Here is an 18,981-nt window from a genome sequence, read left to right as displayed (position 1 = left end):
TTCGAACACAGCTACAGTCTACACATTCTTAGGCAAACTAAACGACATGTCTGCTGATAGTTAGTTTCTAACATTTCGTTTTAACAAGAAGAATAAATGATGGAAGTAATACATCACATGAATTCTTTCATTCAAAATGGTTCATGCCTAAATCTTATCACTATTTTGGGGATTGTTTGTTATTGTTAAGTGAAGCCGAACATGACTGCATAGGACAATACTGATTCAGGAAGCAGCATCTGTTTTCCAGTCATACTTTTATTGAAAAAAAATTTAAATCACTGATTAGTTCTACATAACAATGATTGTTATACAGTAAATAGGTGGCTGAGACAACAGTGAACAGGTGAGATTTCTCGTAACTGGTATTGCTGAAGCAACATCTATTCGAGTAGGATTGTTATTTACAAAAAATGGTATCAATGACTTCACATAACAAACATGGTACAGTTGGCTGGTACTACAGCAAACGGGTGAGAACGGTGAGATTACTCGTTTTCCTTTACAAGTGTACTGGTATTACTGTTGCTACTATAAATAGTAGAGATGATCTAAACATGCAACATATTTTACTAGAAGTTAATAAGGTTTTGTGGTGATAGTGGTAGGCTCCTCGTCTTCTGAGGATAAATATATATATCTATATCTGTCATATGTCATAGATCTATCATCTTCGGCGAGATATATATATATATATATATATATATATATATATCTCGCCGAAGATGATAGATATATGACATGACATCGTTCTCAACAAACTAGCTTAGCCTAAAGCTCATCAGTTTTACCTTTGGGATTTCTCTACAGCAGACGTTCTCCACTTCGTTGGGCATAGTGGCACAATTCCCACAGGTGCACCTAGGTAGAGATGTTATAAGTTATAACGCTGTATTTTGACGGACAAAAGTAGTCAACAATATGCCATGTTGGGACATAAAAAGCTTGTTACGGACGCTTGAATAGTACGAGTAGTCTACTAGCCGCAAGCTAAGTCCGAAAAACTACGCTAAATACATGACAAATCGCCTGTGTGTATAATAATAGCATAAACAAAAGCTTACCACTGTGAAATGTCCTGGTCCATTCTGCGACTAAAATCACGCTCGTCGTTAGCGTCTTCAGCTCCATTATCGCTTTCGGGGTCCGACTCAGGCTCAAATTGGTACGGCAGCACTGCAGCCATAGTAGACAGAGTGCCTGAAGAGACGTCAGCACTCAGCACCCTGTCAGCACCAAGATTCTAAATGCCTCAAAATTCTAAGCAACAGGGTGTTTCACATAGGGGTTGTAATACTCATAAAGTATGAGAAAAATATAATGTGCTAGACAACCCTTTATTGTTGTAAATCAATTCTATGAGGTCAAACAAATTAAATAATGAACAGTAAATAGGGGCATAATAGGCCCCCTTTAAGTGAAGCCGAAATGCCCAGTGAAAAGAGGAGGATTCAGGAGAGAGAGAGACAACTAAAGGAGGCAGCAATTCGGAGCACATCACTACAGGGTAGTGATGTGCTCCGAAATCCGAAATCAGTGTGGTCAAGAGCGGCTGTCTGACCTCCTCCTGCTGTCCATAGAGAAGGACATACCAATCGACAAAGAAGAGGTTCTGAAGGCTTCTCTTTTGAAGCTTTGCATTTTTAAAATGTCAATTTGGAGAAACTTATCAGTGACTTGATAGGATGTTGTTTAATTATGTTTGTGTTCATGTTATGTTCTTCTTCTTCAAGTCATGTTTTTCTGCATTATCGTTAGTAGTAGTTATTTCAGTGTTTTAGCCTGCAAGTTTTTTTTGGGGGGGGGGGGGGGGCTTTTTTCAGGTCAGAGCAACTGCCCCTCAAAATTCCTGTGCACGTCCCTGCACCTACCCGATGTCAAGTGGACCGGGTTGAATTCACTGCGGGTCTCTCTTCTTATATCCATCTTACCAAAGATATTTTATTACTGTCCTTCTCAACACTGTGATCTGACTAAAAGGCTAGCAGCACAAAACAGCAATATCAACGAGATGCGCAATGCATAGAGAAGAAAGAATACCGACGTTGAATTTGCAACATTTTGCAACATTTTGTTCTAAATCTGCCCATATATGGACAGTCAGAATTTTGCCGTTTTCACTGGCTACAATGTTGCATCTGTGGCTGCTGGTAATACAACCTCAAAGAAGTAAACTCTACGGGGCTATTTTCCTCATTATTATGTTTATGTTTTTTGACGCCACAGCGATCCCAGGCTATTCCCAAAAGATCCGGGCCTACAGCCTCGAATGCCCAGGTCTAACGACGCGTCTGTGTCTAGGCGTTTCTAGGTGAACGAAGCAATTTAGGCGAGTCACCTAAATAGCAAGAAAGGCGCAACAAGGACATCTAGTGGCAAGGTGCGGAAACCCCAGCGGGGGGGGGGGGGGGGGGGAGGAGAGAGAGAGAGAGAGAGAGAGAGAGAGAGAGAGAGAGAGAGAGAGAGAGAGAGAGAGAGAGAGAGAGAGAGAGAGAGAGAGAGAGAGAGAGAGAGAGAGAGAGAGAGAGAGAGAGAGGGAGGGGCCAGGGACTGGAGGAAAGTATAAAGATCGAGGTTGCAGATCTTGGTGGTAGTAGCAAATATTCAAACGAGAACATTGGACTGTCTGTGAATCAACTGAGACATCTCTGCCGTGAGTATACCGCCTGAACAATGCATGTAGCGATTATTGCTATTATTACGAACCGATGAATAATATGAACCTATCAGTAGTAAAGTAGGCCTAACAGCAGCGTCGGCCTACACACAATTTCAACTGAAATAATACATTTTATTATTCAGCATTTATCTCTGCATTATTCATTTTCCTTTCTCAGTAGCAATTTTATATTTAATGCTTGCTAAAATAATTTTACTTTGAATTAACTTTGTTATAAGCTATTGTATTGCTCAAATATATTTTAAGAAGAGGGGTTTCTATGTGTGTGTGTGTGTGTGTGTGTGTGTGTGTGTGTGTGTGTGTGTGTGTGTGTGTGTGTGTGTGTGTTTTCAGATGGCCGTGGACAGTGGTCAGAACCTAGTGCTGCCAGCACTGGGCCGGCCCTGTATGGGGTTGCTCTACGACTTTCGCAAAGACTCACTGATCCCCGGTAAATACATTATAACGGACCCCTAACGAATTAGACAAAATATATATTATTGGTTATGAAATTTGATACTGAGTGTTGCTTTGGGTGAAATCTCTGGAACTGACTTAATGTCCCCATTTTATATTATTATTAGATTTCACTGGTTAAGCTGCAATGTAGCGTATACTTTGCAGAACCCATTTGAATGTTTTTTTTATATTAGTATAGCCTACCTATGTATCCGTGCAACCCAATCTAATCTATCGGCGTATAATTAACAGGATTTAACACTTTCAAACTGTGTGCAGTGCTTACGGCAAAATCTAATTTTGCGTTGTTGATAAGCCAATTAACTACCACGCATCGCCTCCAAGACGTCCCCAGCGAACTGGCAAACAATCGCATGCCTTTATTTAATTCTCAGTGGAAAATACAATATTTTGATATTGATTCATCATTCAGGTTTTGATAACCTTTCTAGCAAGAAATGCACATTTTATTGCCATAATTTTCGTTCAGTGATTGTATATGATGTTTTGTTGATCAGTTAAACTGCTCTGGCGTTTTTCATTCTCATTTGGGGTTTTGAGGGAGTAGTAGGCCTAGTAGGCTTTAGTCTGTTTTAAAAATAACCAAAATGATATAGGCCTATTTATTACACAACATGTGTGTGTCAAACATGTGTAGCAATAGCTACATAGCTGTTCGGAAATCCCACCGCCCCCCAGTTATCGTATGTATCCATATGCGCTTGCTTACGACCTATGACCATTATTTAATTTTGCACACATGCACACATTTATCCAGTTTTAAATAAACATGAACACAATATTCTCTACAACCCCTGCACATTGATTCTCAGATCCAATGTGTTACATTAATATATACTTTGAGAACAGTTCACTTTGCTTACGAGTTTGAGCTCAAATGCTTGTGGACAATAGGGGTACATCATAAATAATTAGGAAGATTGCCATGAACATCTCACTCAACATAAATAGTCAACACACTCTAAGGATGACCTTTCACACATGATAAATTGACGGATTGTTTTGTTGTGCCTTTTTACATAAATTGGCTTGGTATTCTGGTGTATTCTTACCCTGGAAATCCAGAATTCTCGTGAAAGCACAGTTTGAATTTACTCAGCGAGTCCCTCTGGGAACGAGCAATATATTAAATCCCTGATTCCCCTGGATCCGAACATTAACCAATCACATCAGTGTATCTGATATAGGCGGGCCAAAAGCGTTGGTGTTTTACCGACCGGAAACGGCAAGAGTCTTATCTATTGGTTAGCTCTGCTGGTCTGGATATATCACCACTTGAATTCTTCTGATTGGTCATAGTGTTATCCAATTGCGTGCAGTGATATTTTCAAATGCATGCTTGGTGCCGCCCCTCGAGTCGGGCCATTTTCATTACTCGTTGCCAGACCCTACAGCTTTATGGGTCATGATTTCCAGGCTTATGTTATTGGCTGTGTCACAACCAAATCTGTCCGTCCTCAGACAGTGATTTAAAATAAAAAAATCATGTTGATGATGAAAGTCATTTATTAATTAAAACTAAACAGTTAACTATGCCAAAAACAAAACAATTTACGTCAACGTTAGCCACACATAACGTAATGGCAATGAGTGTGCTGTGGTTTGGAATAAAAGCCGGCTAAATCATTTATTTTAAGATTTGTATATAACTGAAGTGCACTATCGTTAGCAATGTGAACTGGGCTTCCTTTTGTTCATCACAGCATCCCGCTCCTATCACAGGAACGAAGAATCAATCATTTTGGGAATTGTTCAGAATATTGTGTTCATATAACAGGTTCATGTTCACGTTTTGATAACGTTCTGATACATGCGTGCATGTTACAGAAAATGTTGCTAATCTTTACACATATAATTAAAGGTTGGGTATGGGATTTGCGAAACGCCAACAGATTTTGAAAATACACAACTCAAATGGTCCTACCCCCTCTACTTCAACGCTGACTCTGACTCCACTCATTCCAAGTACCTGGGGTCGCGCGCGGGGGAGGGGGTGTGCAGTACGACCGTTTGATTGACGTACTTACTGTCCAATGCAACTCGGTGGCTCTGGAAATCATTGGCTGGAGTTTTTTGAGCCCTGCCCGTTCCACAGATGATTGACTTGTTTAATTTTCATGTCGGTACTTCTAACTCAGTGGCTGTAAGTGGGTTATGATAAGGATTTCAAGTAATTTGCAAAAATGGCCAAAAAAGCGAATTCGATACCCAACCTTTAAGTGTTGCTTAATAAAATATATAATTTAGATTGTTTCTTAAACTTCATATAAAATCCACAACTTTTAAAATAGTCCCACGCTACAAATGTATTTTAAGACACTTTGGATGAAATGTCTTTGAAGAGACATGTATATTTAAGTGAATAAGGCTAATGATTAGGAGGTATGTAGGGGGGATGAACCAAGCCCCAACCACAGCGAGATATAGCCTACCAGCGTCCAATGCGTAGGTGACAAACATTGCAGTAGCACCGGGTGGCCACTACGAGGTGGTATCAAAAGGGAGCAATTCTTCGTTGACTCACATGTTAAACAGGCCGTTTTCACAGTCTTATTAAACCTATTTACAGCCTGGTCCAGAAAACCATTCTAGTCAGTATGTTTATTTCATGTCTCCTTGACAACACTGAGGGGGGTGAACTTTTTTTAGGAGTCTAGTTTTTATTTTATTGGAGGTTAAAATGTATGAATAATTAGGGGCGCGGCCTCTTGACAGCTAGACGCTGACTCTCACCCATGTCGTGCTGATGTTGCTAATTCGGTGTAGGGGAGAGCCGGGTCGATTGAAACACTTTTCAGTTAAACGTCTTTTTCAAAGATGACGTTACGTATACAAATAATTTCAACATGTGATCAACAACTCACATGTGTGTTATCTTAGTTACAAGTGTAATTTAATACATATGTTGGATGATCGAGCTGTTTTTTAACTTTGAAAGTAAGTTCACATCTGTTTCAAACGCCCCGCCTAATCGGGACGTTTGAAACACACATGCGGGACGAATGAAACAGCATATTTTAAAAATAAACTATTGAACTTACTCTTGTTTTTTTGCAATATACCGGACAACATAGTAGTGTACTTGTCATTGCTAAAATTTCACATAATTCCGCATACTATAAATAGGTTAAAATATATTTTTGGCCCGTGCGTAATTGTGCGTAATTGTCAAGATGCACGTTTCGATTAAAACTCACCTTTTTTCTTTTGGATGACTAAATTTGCATAAATTTTACTTATTTCCCTATCCTAAGTCATGTTTAGGGATACACAGTTGAACATCCTTTTATTTATTTTAAACGAAAACTAACACGTCAACCGGATAACATGACTCCTGTTACGTTTGAAACAAGTGTTTCAATCGTCCCTACAGCGACTACTGACACTTAAACCTTTTTTACCTCTAAACTTCAAAACTCTGACATTGCACACTTTAACACAGGTTTACGTACTAATTCATCTGTTGTATAGTAATATTATTATGGCATGAAACAAAAAACTATTTATTACAAAAAAACTACCGCAGGAAGGATTTTAGTTTGCGCTCTCGAAAACAGGTTTGGGGGATAACATTTGAACGGTGTTACGTCATTACACGAAATGTTGTGGGGTTGGTCAGGCTTCCGTGCTAAACGTAGTGACGAAATTTGACGTGAAAGCCTTGCGTGGTTTTCGAGGTGTGTTTCAATCGTCCCGTGTTTCAATCGACCCGGCTCTCCCCTACGTCACCTAGATAGGCACATTTCACGCCCCCCATCAATGTGGCGCGGTAGATCAGTGCCCTTTTCTGGTTAAAGGAAATGAGGCGGAGTCAAACTATGACGAGTCAAACTAAGATGGCGACGCGCATAAACCAAGGGTGTGTTCGAAATGACTTACTAATTACTACTTACTACCTACTCAATACTTGGCTTACTACTCGAATCCTTAAATAATGATTGAGTAATCCATTTGAGTAATCGACGTTCGGAAGACCGTTCTTACTTAACCACCTCAGATGACGTGAATCAAATGACGTGTCAATAACCTACTGGCCGGGCGCCGTTAATAAATATTATAAATACATATTATAAATTAAATATTATAAATAAATATATAAACGTTTAACATTTAACGTCACAGTACATCTTCAACCTAAGGATTTGCGGTGATATGTTAAAAACAATTATTACAATCAGGGCCGTTGCACCAAATCCTGGGCCCCTATACAAGAGGTACTGATGCCCCCCCCCCCCCCCGAATTCCCCCTACCAGCCCCCTGCGCTGAATTGTTGACGGGGGGGGGGGGGGGGGGGTAGAGAACAATTGTTGACGGGGGGGTAGAGAACAATTGTTGACGGGGAGGGGGGGGGGGTAGAAAACAATTGTTGACGGGGGGGGGGGGGAGGCCGTGTGCGGCGGGGGGGGGGGGGGGGGGGTAGAGAACATTGTTGATGGGGGGGGACGGGGGGGGGAGACGAGGCCGTGTGCGACTCCTAACATTATGGGCTGGTGCATGATTTGAATTTTTATTTTTTTTGCCATGGGCCCCCCCTCTGCCTTGGGCCCCCCCACAACTGCCTCACTTTCCCCTGCAGTCCGTCGGCCCTGATTACAATTACAGACAGCCGAGCATACAGGCTCCCCGTTTAGCGCCATTGCTTCCATTGTTCTTTTGAATAGACGCAGTGCATTCTGGGGCGGTTGAGTACGTCTAGTAAGCTAGCGATGCTTACACAAAATCTTTCCGGAAGTAGAAGACATTCGGATACTACTCGCTTACCTAAAACTCGCTTACTACGTTCTGCTTACTCAATTTGACGTCATAGTTAGTAAGAGTAGGAAGCAAGTAGGTGGTTTCGAACACACCCCAAGAGAATTGGATGCAGTTGGAATAACTGAGGTCTGCACGGATGCTACATCCATTTTATATACTATCTATGGGATGAACCCATGCCTGCAGAAGCATTTATTATAACAACCAGTTAAAGTTTACAAACAAGCCAGAGGATGGCTTCCCTCAACAGCAAGACACCAGAAAAAGTTCTGAAAGACCAACTCCCTTCCATATTCAATACATGTGATTTGGTCGGTCAGACTCTAGTGTAAAGTATAAGTGTGAGTTAAAGCAGTAATGTGTTCAGAATATAGACCAGCCTATATCGTTCCAAATCAAGACCATTCCACCTAGATTTATTTTAATTCAACCTTTATTTCTCATCCTGAGATTCAACACCTATTTTTCAAGGGTGATCTTACAGCTTTCATATGACAACATTGGCCTTCAGTAGGAAGCCATAAGCTGATATTGGTAATCAAGAATATATCATTTGTATAGCAGCTAGGTATCTGATATGTTTCTTCTTTATTTCCTTCTGAAGCTTTGACATATTGGGACCGGGAGCCCTTAGAGAAAGAAGAAGATGAAAGACCCCAACCCAACAGTGACCAAGCTGAAGCTTCAGTGAAAGCCAGTTTTCTATGCGAACTGGTTTGGGTAGAAGATTCGTCAACATTCCTCTCAGATTGTACGATTTCCTCAAATCAGTCTAGAGTGACCAATAAATATAATAAGCCTTACGAGTTTGAGTCTGGAAAAGCAACACACGTAGAGAAAGGTATCCTTTATGGGGCCTACTTTGTGTTTGACCATGAGGTGTCAGAAAAGGAAGATCGGCAAGAACGGAAGGGCAAATTAACGGGGATGTATAATAGGACAAAGATGGAGGGCCAAGATTCTCTGATGGGAGACACTCACATTGCAAATGTTGAAAAGTTCTACCACAAATTCCATGGGGACACATATCACTACAAACCCAATCAAAACGTATCTAAGTGGTTGGGAATAAACAGAGAGAACGCAGTGCCTCAGAAGGTCTGGTTAAAACCACTGAAGATTCAGAATCTGTATTCTGATGACTTTCAACTGGTTCAACAGATAGGGGAAATATTAATCAACGATGCTCAGAATGCCCTGAAGGTTCTCCAGCAGATGGAAGATGGGTTATTCAATATCCAGGCATACCCACAGATTACCAAAGATTTCGCAAGACTGGTTTCAAAATCTGTATCCAAATTGGAGACCCTTATCAAATCAACGAGTCGGATTGCACCCGTACCTAATTTCAAAGAAATCCTGAAAGAGTTACTGTCTTCCCTCTACCTGCAGAGAAAATTTGAAATCCTTTGCACTTTGAATGACATAATGCCCAACATGGCGATCATCACCAGTTACAAAGATCTGCAACTTGAGGTTAAAGGAGACAGACCTACTGTGTGCTTGGTTTTGCCCTCCTTCGTTGAATCAACCGGACAACACGATTTGTTAATTTCAGAAGTAATGGACAAGGTCCTAGAGAAGGCAAAGCTCTTCAAAGATTTTGCAGAGGCAAACAAGGAGAACGAAAACATCAAGTTTCTAATAGCTGCGATAAGTGATGATCGGAAAAATCGTGCAACTCTCCACCTCTACAAGAATGGCTCCTTAGACAACGACGATTTTGAACCACCTTCGAAGCCAGAGATGACCCTAGGTGACATAACCCATAACAGTGTAACACTGAATATTTCCCCACCTCAATTTGGGTTAACAACTGTCACCCACTACACTGTAGAGTTCCGTGCCCGTGGTTGCACTACTTGGTATAGACGAAAAGAGAATAAGGCTGGACATGTCACAGTGTTAGACTTGCAGATGAATAAAGAGTATCAGTTCAGGTGTAAAGCCAACTGCGCAGTCGGCCTCAGTCAGGCCTGTGAAGCTTTAATTAAAACCTTACCATACAGTCCTCAAGAAAAATTGCAAGTGGAACGTCATTCTACAGATTTATCAGTCAGCTGGGAGAAACCAACCGAGCTAGGGCATGGAGTAGAGATCAAGGATTACATCGTAGAATATGCTGAAACATTTTCAGAACAGAAACATGAAGAACTGACATGGAAAAAACTACAATTCCAAGGCAACAGAGTCACAATCAGTCTGCAGCCATCGACGTCCTACACTATCAAAGTCAGATGTGACACTGGACATGCAGGCCTTGGCATAGAATCTGAAGTCTCGCGGACAAACAAGCGGGAATCTGGGATCCAAAAGATAAAAAAATTAAGCACATTTATGGAAGGCCGTGCTCCTGAAGTTTTCAGGTTACCCCTTGAGAGAAACAATAATGGGATAGATGGATCAGAGAGCTACACATTTGGCCAAAACAACATGAAGCAAAATTACACAATTATGTTTCTGGGCGAAACAGGTTCAGGGAAGTCAACTCTGATCAATGGAATGATCAACCACATCCTGGGCATAGATTGGACAGACTCTTTCCGCTTTAAAATAAAAGATGAGGGCCCGTTGAAGTCACAAACAGAAAGTCAGACAACCCACATTACTGTCTACAAAGTCAACCATCAAGATTGGTTCAAAATCCCTTATTCTGTAACCCTCATTGACACTCCGGGTTTCGGCTCCACAAGGGGAAAAGAGAGTGACTGGAAGTTCACAGAGAAGATCAGCAGTTTCTTGAACTCGGCAAAGGGAGTCTTGAAGATAGATAAAGTTTGTTTAGTCACCCAGGCTTCTCTAGCAAAACTAACACCTGCACAGAAGAATGTCTTTGATTCAGTAACGTCCATCTTTGGTAAAGACGTGGCAAAGAAGATTTGCATGCTGGTCACATTTGCAGACGGTCAGCTGCCTCCTGTTCTCGAGGCAATCAACGCTTCCAATGTTCCATGTCCTAAAACCAAGAATGGACTGCCATTGCACTTCAAATTCAACAACTCTGCACTGTTTGCGGACAATAGATCTGTCCATGACAGAATTGATGAAGACTGTGATGAAGGCATGGATGTTGAGCCCGTTGATGAAATGTTTTGGAAAATGGGGGCCAAAAACATGAATAGATTCTTCACTGCCTTGGAGAAAATGACCAATCAATCAACCAAAGAGTTTCCCAATGAGCAAAGTCCGTTGGAGGCTGAGGAAAAGGAGGGTATCCCGGCACAGAACTGGTGACAATGAAAGGAAAACCAGCCAACAAGAGAAGCTCAACAGAAGAGAGGAAGAATCATTCACAGTCAAAAAAAGACGAGCAAGAAAGAAGGTTTTATTATTTTAATCATTTGCATTGTTAAATAGAGAAGTCTGATATTTTGATAGTGCAGTAAATAAATAGCACAGGTATAAGAATGATCAACAAATATTCATTTATGTTAGTATTTTACTGCTATTGTGTTCGCTTCAGCTCTACTAGTTTCTGCTGTGATATAAGTATTTCCACAATTTGGTACATAATTTGAACATATGTAACCGTCCCCTCTTATGTTTTTGAACTTTAAAAAAAAATATATATATATTAAATAAATATTAGAAAGATTTAATTGACAAGCTTATTTAAATTTTTATACAAGAATGGATTCTCAAAACCTTACCATTATCAATATTGGAAGTATTGACAAACCTGTATTGGTTCCGATCCATCCATCCCTTACTACCACCCTAGGTGATGGCAACAATCAGCCAAAATCACAGAAAATTACATCCTTCTTTTTCTGCTAAATGAACTAATTTAAAGCTTGGTCGATCATATAATAATACAGAGGTTGTTGATGAAAACAGAGTATGGAAATTATGATAAATAATTGTTGGGTGTAAATGTGATTATGAATATGTTTACCCTTTGTTTATGAATATGTTTAACTTTAGTTTCATAATTATTTATTATGTTACAAGAACAGAGGCCTTAAAAACATGATGAAATTATGAAAAAAGAGCAAGGAAATTATGATCAATAATTGTTGGGTGTAAATGTGATTATGAATATGTTTACCCTTTGTTTATGAATATGTTTAACTTTAGTTTCATAATTATTTATTATGTTACAAGAACAGAGGCCTTAAAAACATGATGAAATTATGAAAAAAGAGCAAGGAAATTATGATCAATAATTGTTGGGTGTAAATGTGATTATGAATATGTTTACCCTTTGTTTATGAATATGTTTAACTTTAGTTTCATAATTATTTATTATGTTACAAGAACAGAGGCCTTAAAAACATGATGAAATTATGAAAAAAGAGCAAGGAAATTATGATCAATAATTGTTGGGTGTAAATGTGATTATGAATATGTTTACCCTTTGTTAATGAATATGTTTAACTTTAGTTTCATAATTATTTATTATGTTACAAGAACAGAGGCCTTAAAAACATGATGAAATTATGAAAAAAGAGCAAGGAAATTATGATCAATAATTGTTGAGTGTAAATGTGATTATGAATATGTTTACCCTTTGTTTATGAATATGTTTAACTTTAGTTTCATAATTATTTATTATGTAACAAGAACAGAGGCCTTAAAAACAATATTAACAAAAGTATAATCATTAGCTGTATGCTATCGCTCATCTTACACTATATAGAACAATTTTGAAAGATTGAAAATGGTCTGTGTTGCCTATTTTTTTATTAATTCAAGTTTTTATTAATCCCAGTTTCCCAGTTGTAAATTTAGGTCATGAAATTACCAGCAGGGGAGGACAACTGTCAATGTGTTTTTGCAGGAACACTGTGAAAATTGAAATTGAAAGATTATATCTCTATCTCTGCTTACACATGCATGCGGTCTGGCATTTATGCCATTAATAAATGTACAATAACAGACGGATGTTTGGGTTATTTTCAGCATTTGGCTGACCATCATGGCATGAGTAACTATTAGGAACAGCCTTTCCAAATTCAACTATTTAGAAGTTTCTGAAAAGCTGAAAGCTCAGAAAAAAGGTACCTTATACGTAACGTTTACCTCTTACGTACAAATGAGGCGTTATGAAGCTCTCAGCTTGTGTCCCTTTACCAAACCAGCAGAGCACTGTGAGTATCTTCTGTTCAACACATTTTATTCTCGAGGGAGTGAATGTAGTTCAAATGTTTTGATATGGCATCATTACTAGACTGTGTTTTCTTTGGAATATTGTGTGATCAAAGTAACCTGCATCAGTCACTATTTGACAAATTTGCAACAATAAACTAGTATGACTTATGCAAAACAACTTTGACTCAGTAATTGTGATTTATCAAAACACACACAGATGCATACATATATTTAAATATATATATTTACACAAACATAAGGAGGTTTACCTGACGTGTCTTGTGTCTCGAATCTCTCGCCAAATCAACACAACAGAAACCAGAATACTTCTGATTGAGCCTAGTTTCAGCCAGGAAACGGATTGTTGGATTTCAGGGTTCCTCCTGCTATCTTCTCAACTCCTCCTGCTATCTCACAACCGTTTGAATTAGTAAGAATTCTGAGAAGTTAACAAAATGGGCTACAATGATCAATACTTGAAAATAAAAGTTTAGTTGGCAGAAGCTGTTAAGAATGAATGCAGTAAGATTATAGCACCTCCAGGTACACTGGATGTTTACACTCTTCCTCTGAAAGCCCAGTCATGAATGTAGAGGGATGCAAGCGCTTCATATTTGGAAAAGACTGCTCAACGGAACCGCCCCATCATGGTTCTAGGAGCCACTGTGGCGGGGAAGTCCACCCTGGTCAACAGGATGATCAACCTGTTCCCTGTAAAAAACAAACCATGGGTTGCTAAAGAACTAAAAAATGTCATAAAGAAGAAGAAAACCATTTTTTATACAGGGAACAGCCAGGAAAAGAAAGAAATGACCAGGGTAGTAGGAAATGAGATAAGAAAAGCTAAAATAATGTATAAGCATGGGCGTCAGTTTGGTTTGAAATGTGCTGGGGACAGAGACGCATTCGGAAGTGCATTTTCAGAAGTGCTGGGTACAACGATGCACTCTTTTTTCTCTCTTTAGTGCTTAATAAATACATTTGATTGATTTGATTAGCACTTTACAGACCCATACAATGGATAGGGCGTTTAGTAGGGTCCTTCACCGTTGCAGCTACAGTCAGTGTTCAATTACGCTGATTTAACTTTGAGCATTTCCTATTATGGCTACTGTGTAAAATGCGGTTTAGAATTAATGTTAGCATCAAGAAAAGAAAGACCCACCGGTGGGGGGAGATCTTATGTTTTATTTAAGTTTTTGTTATAATGCACACATTCATATTGCAGAAAATGTACAACAGCGCCCCCTGGGGTCACACTTTTCGGTGGGTCACAGAATTCGGTGTAACACCGGTGAAAGGTTCTGAAAGACGGCATACCCATGTAGCTCATTACTAAGGAATAAAATGTATACAAAATCTGTCTGGCACGTTTTATGAAGAAAACGTTTCTAAAAAGCATCGGATATATGACCCACTATATCCATGTGTCCAATGTTGACAACGTGACATGACATGGCTAAGCAAACAACATAAACAAGAGGAGCTAGGAAAGGAAATTAACTGCGTGTTTAAGTTCAGAAGGGCCAAACGTGTGGCTACACACAGCACTAGAAAAGTCGTCAAGATTGAAAAAAAAATATTTGTTGCACAGCAGAACGCTGTATCACGTCATGAGCTGGCTGTTCTCAATTCACAACACGCATTCCATCAAAACTAGCCTACATCAGGCATTCACAATTATTCCTCTTTCTTCCGCGGTTGGGGCGTCGCAGGCCTTTCGCAGGCCTTCGTACCCCTAAGTTCAGACGTCCGTAAGGGACCCGGTGAAGAATTCAAGCAAAGCAAGAATGACCAAAGGTCACTTTGTGTCAACAAGAGACTGACTCCACCGACTATCAATTGCAAGTTAAAACAGCCGACCACTTGAGTGCAAAAAACACAAAAGACCTCGCCACAGCACCAGCAAATCCTAAACAATAAATACAGCATCTTAACTTTATTTGTGTGGCAGTGGTCTGCAGATGCATCCCGTGGTGTAGCCTACCACATCTATTTAGTTAAACAGGTTATCGTTCTGATACTGTCCACAGTACTAGCAACCTGCTCTGGTGCTTTTTACCTATGTATTCAGGCTAACATGACTTGATTCTCTGATGCCTCATCATCCCAGCCAAAAAGTATTGGTATTATTAGTAATGGCAACTTCCAAAATCGAAAAAAATAACTTCACACAGTGTGTATTTTTCCAATGTATTTGTTATCCCCTGTAGCGTTGATCAGCAGCGAAATAGTTCGCCAAAGTCGTTGAGCATTCCACTGCATTGAGAAGAGCGGTGTAATAAACAAAAATAATTGACAGCTGAACGTTAGGAAGGCCCATGCAAGTGAATGGAGTAGTTCACAGCATTGAGAAGAGCCGGATGATAAGTAAGGAATAATGCAAGGAACGCCGGTCATTATCGGGAAAATAAGCCACGACAGGGCGAACAGGACACCGACGCGCAGCGAAGGTGTGCTTCCTGCTGAAGGGGCTTATTTTCGATAATGACCGGCGACGTTCTATACATTATCCCGCTTATAAAAATAACTTCTGTGTGTGTGTGTGTGTGCCTTAACGTAACGAAAGAATGAAAGAAAGAAAGAATAAAACTTATGAAGAACAATAGTTTAGCGCTGCATGCAGCACTCACCTAATGACACATTATCATCCATACCAAATGTAATTAATAAGCTAAAACTAGTGATCTTGAGTTGATTGACCCAGTGTGGGTCATATTCAACCCGGTGTGGTTTGAATATGAAACTTAAGGAACACCACATATTTGGTAATTGTAAACAGGCTGTCACATACTGTGTAAGTGTAATTGAATGTAAAGTAGGTTAAAATGATTTCTGATATGAATGTTGACATTCATAGGGAAAAACCTTTCAAAATCAAAGTAAAAAAAAAGAGAATTAACGTGCGTTAATGAGTACATTTTTATTAATCGCTGTTATGTCCTTAATTCTTCACAGGTTCTTGGTTAACTCACATGTGAAACAACCATAAATTATATAACATTGCAGATGTCTAACACCTACCTAGAGGTGAGGGTGGACTACCTCAGTCTGCCTCAGTAACTTTGGTCAGTCACTAACTAAATCTCTACAAGTCCATGCGAGCAGGAGGCCGCCGCCCCCTGGTAGGGTATCTACTCTCCGAAGACACATTAATCTCATTGTCTTCCAAAGGTGGTCTTGATGCAGGTGCTACTGTAAGGGGCGGACTCTCAGCGTCTGCTACAGCCGCATCCTCCACTGGAACAGTTGTCTCTGGTACAGTTGGGCCCTGCACTTGTGAGGGTAGATGAACCGGTGTAGTGACAGGTGCATCTGGAACATTCCCCAGTGGCGGCACCGCCAGCACTGGCGGAGTCTGCGGGACTTGATCAGCGTGTCTTCGCCAAACACTATCAGCTGTCTGGACCGTATAAGACACCGGACCAGTTTGTGCAATAACATTGGCAGGAGATCCAAACAGACTAAACATTTCTCCCAACTTCTCAATAGTCTTCTCTGCCGTGGTTGATCTCATGATAACCACCTCCGGCCATTTACTGTGTGCATCAACTGCAATAAGAAACATTCTGTCCTCAAATGGTCCCGCAAAATCAATATGCACACGCTGCCATGGTCCTTGTGGAAACTCCCAGGGGTGAAGAGGTGCGGGGGGAGGGTTGTTTCTGACTTTTTGGCATGATGAACAGCTTTTGGCAAGCTCCTCAATTTGGCTATCCATCTTAGGCCACCAAAAGTAGCTTCTTGCTATTTCTTTCATGCATACTATCCCACTGTGTCCCGAATGTAGCTGTTCCAGCACTTTTGTGCGAAGTGACAAGGGAATGACGACCCTCCTCCCCCACATCAAACACCCAGACTGGACAGACAGCTCCAACCTCCTTCCGAGGAAAGGTTTCAAGTTTGCGTCACCACCAGCAGGTTGACCCTTGACAATGATGTCCAGCACAGCAGACAACTCCGGGTCATTTCATATCTCCTTCTTAACCTGCTGAAACAGGTGCTTTTTCTACCTCCCTAAAGTAGAATATGTCCACTGTGTTAGACTCCGGCTTCTCGACAGGCAGTGGCAGCCTAGATATACAATCCACATTGCAGTGGGAGTCTGCCTTCCGATATTTGATGTCATATGTATGTGCTGACAACAACAAAGCCCACCGCTGTAGTTGGGAAGCGGCAAGCGATGGTATACCTGTGTGTGACGACTCTGACGAGGATGGTTGTGAGGGGTCTGTGGTCAGTTAGGAGTGTAAACCGTCTCCCATATAAGTACTGAAACTTCCGAACTCCTATCACAATGCTCAGTGCCTCCCGTTTTATCTGAGCATAGTTAGACTCTGTCTTGGTTAATGTCCTTGACGCAAAAGCAATTGGCTTTTCCTCACCGCTTAAAAACATGAGTGGTGAGGACAGCCCATACTATGTATGGGGAGGCTCCACAGGCGAGCTGAAGCTGAAGTGATGGGTTGAAGTGAGTCAGGACCTCGGACGACGTCAGCACCTTTTTAGCCTTTTCAAAAGCCTCCTGACAGCCAGCCGTCCACTTCCAATTTTTATCTTGGCTTAGCAGGTCATGCAGTGGTTGTAGCAGCGAAGATAAATTGGTAATGAAGCGCCTGTAGTAGTTCAACAGTCCTAAAAAGGATTGTAGCTGGCTGACGTTCTGGGGCGGAGGTGCATCCACAATTGCTGCTACTTTGGATGGTGCCGTGTGTAGCCCATCTGCATTAATTACATGCCCCAGATATTCCACTGATGGTCAGAAGAAGTCACATTTCTCCTTACGGACTCTCAAGCCGTAGTCCTTCAGTCATTGGAGGGTAGCATCCAAGTTGCGCAGATGTTCGTCATCGCTAGTTCCAGTGCACGAGATATCGTCGAGGTAGCACTGTACCCCTGGCAATCCGCTGAGGATCTGATCCATCGCTCACTGAAAGAGTGCTGGGGCTGAGTTGATGCCAAAAGGCAGTCTGCAGTACCTAAAAAGTCCCTTATGTGTGTTGATGGTCAACATTTCACGTGACTGTTCTTCCACATGCATTTGTAGGTAAGCCTGACTGAGATCTATCTTGCAGATTTTTGTACCCCCACTCAGCCCAGAAAACAAGTCATCAATTAGGGGAAGGGGATATTGTTCTGCTAGTAACACAGGATTAAGCGTTACTAAAGTCTCCACAGGTCCGAATTCCCCCGTCTTTCTTTTGTACCGGAACGATGGGCGTTGCCCATTCACTGATCGTCACAGGCTCCAAAACGCCATTCTTGACCAGGGCATCCAGATCCGCTTCCACCTTGGTTCGGATTGCATATGGCACTGGTCTAGCTTTCATGAACACAGGCTTGGAGTCAGCCTTGCCATGTAACTTCACAGTTACATCCTTCATGCTGCCTAATTTGTCACGGAAAACCTCCGCGTTTTTCTCCACTATCTCCTGTAGGGGAGTGAGAGCGTGTGACAGCTTCCTTACCACCTGCCAGTCAAGACGCATTTCACGTAGCCATGCACGTCCCATTATAGCAGGATGTTTCCCCTTGGTCACATAGACTGGAAGCTTTTTTGTTTGTCACTTGCAGATTACAGTCACATCTGTCATCCCTTCCATGTGCACGCAGTGTCCGGTATATGCTTTGAACACAGTGTCTGATGGCCGCAGTGGAAGGCTCTTCATGTATTCATTGTAGAGTTTGTGCGACAGTAATGATGCTTTAGAACCTGTGTCTATCTGCATTTTTACTGAGTGCCCTTCCAACTGTGGCTCAGCCCAGTAGCCATCTGAGCTCCCATCCATACTCAATATCCGCACAGTATTTACTTCAGTACACACTTCTTCTGAAGAGGAATCACTACTCTAATTTTTATGCCGGACGGCGCGCACATGTCTTTTCTGTTTGTGTTTGACAATGTCTCTTTTGTTTTCTGTCTTTGAGCTTTTGCCTGTGCTCGCATTACGTCTACACTGCCCGTTCTACATGGCCTTTTTTTCACATTCATGAC

The 18,981-nt window shown here is 41.0% G+C and overlaps 4 protein-coding genes across 7 annotated transcripts in view; 2 read left to right on the top strand and 2 right to left on the bottom strand.

Annotated features, from left to right (window-relative positions):
* LOC132462549 (uncharacterized) overlaps window positions 1-12,724 on the top strand; it is a 121,965-nt gene extending 109,241 nt beyond the window's left edge. Inside the window, exons 1-3 of one of the 2 annotated variants that reach the window (XM_060058117.1) lie at window positions 2,586-2,653; window positions 3,014-3,110; window positions 8,500-12,724. In XM_060058117.1, the coding sequence (XP_059914100.1) occupies window positions 3,014-3,110; window positions 8,500-11,129 (2,727 nt within the window). In that variant the 5' untranslated portion in view covers window positions 2,586-2,653 and the 3' untranslated portion in view covers window positions 11,130-12,724. Of the gene's footprint in view, window positions 1-2,585; window positions 2,654-3,013; window positions 3,111-8,499 lie in introns of those variants that run through there. The other variant, XM_060058119.1, reaches the window with a different exon arrangement.
* slc39a6 (solute carrier family 39 member 6) overlaps window positions 1-18,981 on the bottom strand; it is a 583,352-nt gene that overhangs the window by 200,303 nt on the left and 364,068 nt on the right. The gene's annotated exons all lie outside the window — the stretch shown is intronic.
* The window catches only part of LOC132462545 (uncharacterized), a 570,484-nt gene that overhangs the window by 209,528 nt on the left and 341,975 nt on the right, over window positions 1-18,981 (top strand). The gene's annotated exons all lie outside the window — the stretch shown is intronic.
* wdr33 (WD repeat domain 33) overlaps window positions 1-18,981 on the bottom strand; it is a 373,687-nt gene that overhangs the window by 313,663 nt on the left and 41,043 nt on the right. The gene's annotated exons all lie outside the window — the stretch shown is intronic.

The sequence above is a fragment of the Gadus macrocephalus genome, chromosome 8 (genome assembly GCF_031168955.1).
Source record: "Gadus macrocephalus chromosome 8, ASM3116895v1".
Taxonomy (NCBI): Eukaryota; Metazoa; Chordata; class Actinopteri; order Gadiformes; family Gadidae; genus Gadus; species Gadus macrocephalus.
Note: the sequence above shows the minus strand (reverse complement) of the source record. Positions and strands in the feature narration are given on the sequence as shown.